Below are 8,865 nucleotides of genomic sequence, written 5' to 3'. Positions count from 1 at the left end.
GCGACTTATACTCAGGAGCGACTTATGTTTGAAATTATTAACACATTACCGTAAAATATCAAATAATATTATTTGGCTCATTCACGTAAGAGACTAGACGTATAAGATTTCATGGGATTTAGCGATTAGGAGTGACAGATTGTTTGGTAAATGTATAGCATGTTCTATATGTTATAGTTATTTGAATGACTCTTACCATAATATGTTACGTTAACATACCAGGCACGTTCTCAGTTGGTTATTTATGCCTCATATAACGTACACTTATTCAGCCTGTTGTTCACTATTCTTTATTTATTTTAAATTGCCTTTCAAATGTCTGTTGTTGGTGTTGGGTTTTATCAAATAAATGTCCCCAAAAAATGCGACTTATACTCCAGTGCGACTTATATATGTTTTTTTCCTTCTTTATTATGCATTTTCGGCCGGAGCGACTTATACTCCAAAAAATGCGGTATTTGAACTAGTGCTGAGTCTGCAATTGTACGTGACGTCACGTGGAATAAAGTTATCGAAATAACAGAATTCGCTTGCCACCTCTAAAAGTACCGAATTTGGTACCCATCCCGAGTTATTTCCCATCCGGCAACCATTCGGTGTCCTTCAGTGAATAAAAACAACCAGGACAAAACATTTCTTTTCATTTTATTCAAATTCGTAGATTACTCATCAGCTTTAAAGTCAAAAGTTATTCTTTCGCAGAATACTTTCTCCACATGTGTCTGATTTCAAAATTTCTTTCTGCTCTGAGACAAGTGAACTGGACTCAAAGAGGACCACTGACACTCCGGTAATGGACCATGCGGTGCCAGAAAGTGGACACCCACACAGAGTGGAGCATGGATGGGAATAATAAAAATAGCTTTAAAATGTCCAGGGAGGGTGGAGTAGTGGATGGTTGTATTTACACAGTCCTTGGAAAATGTAAATTAAAAAAAACGCACCGTTGGGCTCGACTAGAAAGCGCCTCTTTCGCTGGCGAGGAAAATAGAGGCTTAATCAAGTGGAGGCCATGTTGGCGAGTCAGACGCAGTTCCGTCGTTGCTATGGCGCTGCTTTGTTTTTCTACTCTGCTTTCTTGGCCTTCCTCTTGCGAGCGCCTTCGCTCAGCTCCTCCTTGCTTTTGAGCGATGACGGGACTGCTGCTGCCGGGGGATGATGATGATGATGGTCTTCCTCAGAGCCGCCCAGTGGGGAGCCAAAGAGCAGATGGCAAACCCAAGACTCGATGAGAGCAAAGGGGGAGCCGTGAGAGTGTCGGGCAGTCATCCACACCTGGAAGATGGTGACACATTATTTTGTTATTAACTGCAAGAAAATCATCATACCACCCTATTCTACTCTCAGACACTAGGGGGCATATTTACATGCAATCATAGTGTGTGAATGTTGTCTGTCTATCTGTGTTGGCCCTGCGATGAGGTGGCGACTTGTCCAGGGTGTACCCCGCCTTCCGCCCGATTGTAGCTGAGATAGGCTCCAGCGCCCCCCGCGACCCCAAAAAGGGAATAAGCGGTAGAAAATGGATGGATGGGCATAGGCGCCGATCTACATTTCTGCTAGTGGCTGGTCAGTGTGTGTGTATTAGTGTTGTCCCGATACCAATATTTTGGTACCGGTACCAAAAGTATTTCGGTACTTTTCAAAATAAAGGGCACCACAAAAAATTTCACTATTGGCTTTATTTTAACCAAAAAAATCTTAGGGTACATTAAACTTATGTTTCTTATTGCAATTTAGTCCTTAAATAAAATAGTGAACATACAAGACAACTTGTCTTTTAGTAGTAAGTAAACAAACAAAGGCTCCTAATTTGTTTGCTGACGTATGCAGTAACTTATTGTGTAATTTGTCATTCTATTATTTTGTCAAAATTATAAAGAACAAGTGGTAAAAAATGAATTATTAACCTACTTAATATCTGGTTACTTTCTCGTTTAACATGTTCTATCTACACTTCTGTTCAAATGTAATAATCACTTATTCTTCTGTTGTTTGATACTTTACATTAGTTTTGGATAGGGATGTCCGATAATGGCTTTTTGCCGATATCCGATATTCCGATATTGTCCAACTCTTTAATTACCGATACCGATATCAACCGATACCGATATATGCAGTCGTGGAATTAATACATTATTATGCCAAATTTGGACAACCAGGTATGGTGAAGATAAGGTAATTTAAAAAAAATAAAATAAAATAAGATAAATAAATTAAAAACATTTTCTTGAATAAAAAAGAAAGTAAAACAATATAAAAACAGCTACATAGAAACTAGTAATTAATGAAAATGAGTAAAATTAACTGTTAAGGTTAGTACTATTAGTGGACCAGCAGCACGCACAATCATGTGTGCTTACGGACTGTATCCCTTGCAGACTGTATTGATATATATTGATATATAATGTAGGAAGCAGAATATTAATAACAGAGAGAAACAACCCTTTTGTGTGAATGAGTGTAAATGGGGTAGGGAGTTTTTTTTTTGGGGTTGGTGCACTAATTGTAAGTGTATCTTGTGTTTTTTATGTTTATTTAATAAAAAAAAAAATTAAAAACGATACTGATAATAAAAAAAATGATACCGATAATTTTCCGATATTACATTTTAACGCATTTATCGGCCGATAATATCGGACATCTCTAGTTTTGGATGATACCACAAATTTGGGTATCAATCTGATACCAAGTAGTTACAAGATCATACATTGGCCATATTTAAAGTTTAATGTGTCCAGGGACATATTTTCTGAGTTTATAAATTTAAAAAAACGAAAGAAGATTGTGTGATGTTAAAAAAATATCGATGTAATCATAGTAGTATCGACTAGATACGCTATTCTACGTGGTATCATTACAGTGGATGTTAGGTGTAGATCCACCAATGGCATTGGTTTATATTGTAGCGTCCCAGAAGAGTTGGTGCTGCAGGGAATTCTGGGGATTTGTTCTGGAGTATTTATGTTGTGTTGCGGTGCAAATATTCTTCCAAAATGTGTTTGTCGTTGTTATTTAGTGTGTTTTCACTATATGGCACATGTTTATGACAGTGTTGGCATTGTTCATACTGCCACCCTTAGTGTGACATGTATGGCTGTTGAGTAAGTATGTACTTCATTCGCTCGTGTGTAATGTGTTCAAAGTTGGTGGTAGCGGGGGTGTATATTGTAGTGTAAAGAAAGAGATAGTGCTGCAAGGGGTTCTGGGTATTTGTTCTGTTGTGTTTATGTTGTGTTACGGTGGGGATGTTCTCCCAAAATGTGTTTTTCATTCTTGTTTGGTGTTGGTTCACAGTGTGGCGCATATTTGTAACAGTGTTAAAGTTGTTTATACGGCAACCCTCAGTGTGACCTGTATGGCTGTTGATCAAGTATGCCTTGCATTCGCTTATGTGTGTGTAAAAGCCGCATATATTATGTGACTGGGCCGGCACGCTGTTTGTATGGAGGAAAAGCGGACGTGACGACGGGTTGTAGAGGACGCTAAAGGCAATATTGTTGTCCGGTGGAAAATCGGGAGAAATTCGGGAGAATGGTTGCCGGGAGATTTTCGGGAGGGGCACTGAAAGTCTCCCGGGAAAATCGGGAGGATTGGCAAGTATGACTTAGACGCACGTTACAATCAAACAGCTGGTGTGCAATAAGTACAATACTTACAGTATAATCACTTTGTAGGATGTAACAAAAAACTAGATTCAGCTGAATGTGAAACACTACTTCCTATCCAGGCAACACAGTCTATACATTACTGCCATCTAGCGTCTTGGAATTGCAACTACATGCAAAATCTGCTATATATTACTGCAAACGAGACTCAGAAGTGTAAGAAATCAAGATATAATAACTGGACAGCACGTGTATCAATACCAGCTCACTGTTAAAAGTTAATTAAAGCAATTAAAATTGTATAACTAAACAAATTAACATTTATAAACGCACAAATAATCAAAAAAAGTACCGAAAATTAGCATCGTTGAGTACAGTGCACGCAGTGACTTCCTGTTCAGTGTGAAGTAAGTAAGCTTCAAAATAAAAGCACGGCGGTGTTAACCCTGGATTTTACCAGAGCTGCGACTACAGGGACATAACATAACTTTTTCATAACATGGTCACTACTGCCTAGTTTCTCTTGTTATATTCTTATTTTACTGTTATATTTGTTATTCTCATTGTTGCTTTCTATTTTTATTCTTATTGTAATATTTTTCTATTTTGTTTCCATTTATACCCCCATTATTTACTTTTGACTTTTGAAATTCGATCTCAATTTTGTACACTGCTGCAGGAATTTTAATTTTCCTGAGGGAACTCTCCTGAAGGAATCAGTAAAGTACTATCTATCTATCTATAACTACGGTCGAGTTACACAGCATTACAACGTGCACACAGTGACTTCCTGTTCAGTGCAAAGTAAGTAAGCTTAAAAAAGCCCCACACGCAACGACCACAGCCACACAGCTACGTGAGCATTACACAGCCTTACAACATGTGCACAGGGACTTCCTGTTCAGTGTGAGGTAAATAACCTTCAAAATAAAAGCACAGCGTTAATTAACCCCAGATTTTACCAGCGCAGCGACAACAGCCCCATAACTACGGTCGAGTTACACAGCATTACAACGTGCACACAGTGACTTCCTGTTTATTATTTGTAAATAATGTAAATAATTCGATGTATATACTCTGATGATTAACTTATGTGATTATGCTGATAGTATATATTTGTACCATGAATTGATTAACGTGGACCCCGACTTAAACAAGTTGAAAAACTTATTGGGGTGTTAACTTTTAGTGGTCAATTGTACGGAATATGTACTGTACTGTGCAATCTACTAATAAAAGTTTCAAACAATTAATCAAGCGCAAAGTAAGTACGCTTCAAAACAACAGCACACAGCGACATGATGACAGTGGAGTTACAAAGCATTATGTGCACACAGGGACTTCCTGTTCAGAACAAAGTAACCTTCAGAATTAAAGCATGGCAGAATCAACCCTGGATTTTACCAGAGCAACGACCACATCGACGTAAACCGTGTGCCACTGTACTAACCAATGTGGTCCTTAACTCAGCCGGCTTTACTATATCCTCTTGACAAAATGTACCCAAATGAACATTTTGCTATATGTCCTGTCTCAAAAAGCATTTTCTGACCTTGCTTGTGGCCATGAAGAGGGTGAAGGCGACGATGAGGACGCCCTTGGACACCGGCAGCCAGTGAGCCTCCTGCATGGTGAAGAGGATGGCTCCATACAGACTAGCTTTGGTAGGGCTGGAAAAAAATAAACATTAGTGCAGTAAACCATTTCATTTTAGCACACCTTGTCTTGATGCATGATAAAGCATGTTGCACAGATTATTTGTAATATCTTCTAACAAGACCAACAGCAAAAAAAAATTAAAATATCGATCTAATCACTTTAGTATTTTCTATATGCTGTAAAAAAAAATGTTTTACAGTAAAATACCGGCAGCTGTGTTTGCCAGGAATTCACCGTAAAACAAATTAGAGTAAATTTTTTTTGTCAACCTTTCCCCAGATGCATGTCTATGGAGGTGGGAGGAAGCTGAAGTTCCCTGCAATCACGGGGAGAACATGCAAATTCCACACAGAAAGACCCCCTAGCCCGGGAATCGAACCCAAGACCTTCTCACCGTTAGGTACAAACGCTTACTACTGCGCCACCTTGCTGCCCTGTTATCAATACTAGTATCTGCAAAATGCCTATTTTTGAGACATGTGAGCGATACTTGAGGATTTTAACTTGAAAGTATTTGTACAACCTTTCACTGGACAACTCACAACATGGTTTTCCGCAACATGTTCCTTTAAGTGAGCTATTAAAAATTAGCCTGCGTATCTCTTAAATAGCTGCTTGCAACCAGTTCCAGTTCCGGAATGTATTTTACGGTAAATTCCTAACAACCACAGCTGACAGAATTTTACTGTAAATTCTTTAGTTTTTTTGTAAACAGGTTAACAATATATCAATTGTTATATTGATATATATCTTCTTTGTTACAGGTCCCAAGTTCTGGAACGATCTCCCTCTCCATGTGAGACAGGCCCCTTCTTTGGCTATTTTTAAGACCCTTCTTAAAACCCATTTTTATTCATTGGCTTTTAACCCAGCATGAGACTCTAAACTGTTTTTAACTTTTAACTATTTTAACGGTTTTTAACTTTTTAACTGCTTTTTATCTAACAAATTGTTCTTAGGGTAATTTGTATTTGCTTTTTCAATGTGTATTTTACTTCTGTTTTAAATGTTATTTTTTAGTCTGTCTTTTGCCTCTATTTCTTTGTGGTGTTCAGCCCTTTGTTCTTCAACTGTGCTTGTTTTTAAAGGGATTTATAAATAAAGTTGGTATGGTATAGTATGGTATATCAGTTTTTTTCATAGTAAATTTGTCATGTCTGTGATCATGTTTTGTTTAGTTATGTTTTGCTTGGTTTTTGGACACTTTTTAGTTCCTGTTTTCACTCCCTTGCTTTGTCACCATAGCAACCATTAGTTTCACGTGGTTCACATCCTCATGTCACGCACCTGTCTCACGTTTTCACCTGCTGTCACTAATCATGTCACTATTATTTAAGCTTCCAGTTGCCAGGCTGTCTTTCTGGCGACATCACTCTGCTTCATGCCGTGTTTACGGTTTCATGCTTAGTTCACGCTGCTTGTTTCATAGTCCATGCTGCCCTGTTCACGTCACCGCAAGTAAGTTTTGTTTATTAATGCCACAGTTAGTGTTTTTGTTTCATGTTCACAGTTAATTGTCTTTGTGCTAGTCTTTGGTTTCATTAGTCAAGTTTGTTTTCCGCCATTGTGCGCGCCTTTTGTTTGCTTCTTTTTTTGTAGTTATAGTGTTAAAATAAAAGAGGTCATTACCTTCACGCCATGTCCGGTCCAAGTTCACTTGCATCTCGGGAAAACAAAACCCTCACAGTCCACGTATTGACAAAATTACCATAAGCAAAAACGGTTATAAACTGTAAAATTAACGAATTCAACATACCGTAATGTGTCATACATCGTGACTGTATTTTTTTTTACAATGAATTCCTGGCAACCACAGCTGCCCGTATTTTACTGTAAATTGTGCTGATTTTCATTTTAGTGTTATCGATAGTATCGACATCTGGATCGATCATCTGTCTCGAAGCTTAAGCGGTTAGCATCTTGTGTCGTCCTGTTCGGTGTCTACGGGTTGCCTGCTTGGCCATTACTTTTCCTCTCGTCCTCCAGTGGTAATGGTACGTGAAAGAAACAGTTTATTTTGGTGGTGAGGTTTAGTATCTTAGAAGTGGCTTCACACTATGGATAGACGGCGCGTTCGTTGCAGCTTGCTCTTAAATCCAAGGCGATGTCCTGGCACGACACGCACCCTCTTGGAATTCATGCGACCCCTGCATGTGTGTAATGAGGAATATGGAAATACAATTGTGTCATACCGAGTGTGCATACCTTTTGAAGGAATCTTTCACACGAGTGCAATCGTTAGCATGTTAACATTGGGACAAAGATGTGGTAAATATGGGCAGCTTATCAGCCGATCGCAGATCTAATGATCGGGATTAGGACATCTCTAGATGCAATAGGCTAAAAATCCTACAACTTCCAAAGCATTTGTTGTGGTGATTTTGAAAAACACAACAATTACAGCAGAACACAAATACAGTGGAACCTCGATATATGAACACCCAATTATGTGAACTTTTCCTTTCACGAACCTCAGACCGATTAAAAATGTTTTGTTGTCTGTTTGCTACTTGATGTGCTTTTCAAGTGTTTTTTTGGCCTTTTTACAGCATTTTTTTGTAGCTTTGATAGGTCAAAAAGACTACAAACAAAGCAAAATATGTATGGTTTGGAAACATCCAGGAAGTATCCCCAGCGTCTTTCTTCTGCTGCACACAAAGAAGATTACCCAACGGGGTAAAGTCGATTTTTTTTTCAAAATTCCAAATCATTGTAGCGACCTGGCTGTTAAAGTTAAGGCGTGTTGTTGTTTCAAACTGTGAGTGCACCACAGGGCTAGTGACAGTGTGTGTGCGTGTCGGCAGGACGACTGAGAATGAGGACAGTTCAGCTCGTTGTCCTTTTGACTTTGTTAAATCGAAAGTTGACCCATCACCCCCTTGTTATGTTTGTTTGATATTCAGTACTGTACGGTGCTTTATATTGTGTTTAGAGCATGTTGTGGTTCCTGTACCATTAGTCGTATGCCAAAGAATCACTTGATTATAGTCCAGTGTTTTATTTATTTCCTATATTCCAACTCCGTGTTACTGATCAAACTGTGTGTAACGTAACATTGGCCAAAAATATTAAATATACTTGTTAAATGAAACCACCGCCTCGTTTCAATGACTACTTAGGCCTACCACGCTACTGTAATTTAATGTTGGAAAGCAAAGTTTTTTTTCTGATGTGGTACTTGGTGAAAAAAGTTTGAGAACCACTGGTTTAGAGTGAACTTACCGATTATTCACGTTTACAATATTATTATTATCATTATTATTATAGTCATTTAATTCAGTCCCAGGGGGATCCATATCACAGAAGAAAAACATACTACAACGATAAAAAACTAATACAATTTTAATAAAATAAATAAAAACTTGTATTTAAAAAAAAACACTCCACAATATTCAACATTGTTTCTTATTTGTGTCAATATACGAACGTCTCTAAATACGAACCCTGTTCAAGAACAAAGTTCACACATCGTGGTTCCACTGTACTACTACTGGATCATAACTATGTTAACTATAAACAGGTAACTTTAGAAACTTTTTACAAAACAAAGCAAATCTGGGAAAATTACACTGACTCCCAGCATGCACTGCGGTACTTT

The 8,865-nt window shown here is 38.1% G+C and overlaps 1 protein-coding gene and 1 long non-coding RNA gene across 2 annotated transcripts in view; one reads left to right on the top strand and one right to left on the bottom strand.

Moving 5' to 3' along the window:
• Window positions 1-644: 644 nt before the first annotated feature.
• Window positions 645-8,865, bottom strand: part of tmem38a (transmembrane protein 38A) — a 38,131-nt gene continuing 29,910 nt past the window's right edge. The window contains exons 6-7 of the mRNA XM_061975891.2: window positions 5,161-5,278; window positions 645-1,275 (exon numbers count right to left, since the gene is read on the bottom strand). Of these exons, the coding sequence (XP_061831875.1) occupies window positions 1,066-1,275; window positions 5,161-5,278 (328 nt within the window). The 3' untranslated portion in view covers window positions 645-1,065. The remainder of the gene's footprint in view (window positions 1,276-5,160; window positions 5,279-8,865) is intronic.
• On the top strand, window positions 5,149-6,939 carry LOC133616519 (uncharacterized). The gene is made up of 3 exons (XR_009816874.2): window positions 5,149-5,272; window positions 5,547-5,667; window positions 6,032-6,939. It is a non-coding gene; the product is annotated as an uncharacterized lncRNA (long non-coding RNA).

This window comes from Nerophis lumbriciformis, linkage group LG14 (genome assembly GCF_033978685.3).
Source record: "Nerophis lumbriciformis linkage group LG14, RoL_Nlum_v2.1, whole genome shotgun sequence".
Lineage (NCBI taxonomy): Eukaryota > Metazoa > Chordata > Actinopteri > Syngnathiformes > Syngnathidae > Nerophis > Nerophis lumbriciformis.
This window is presented reverse-complemented; position numbering and strand designations above follow the sequence as displayed.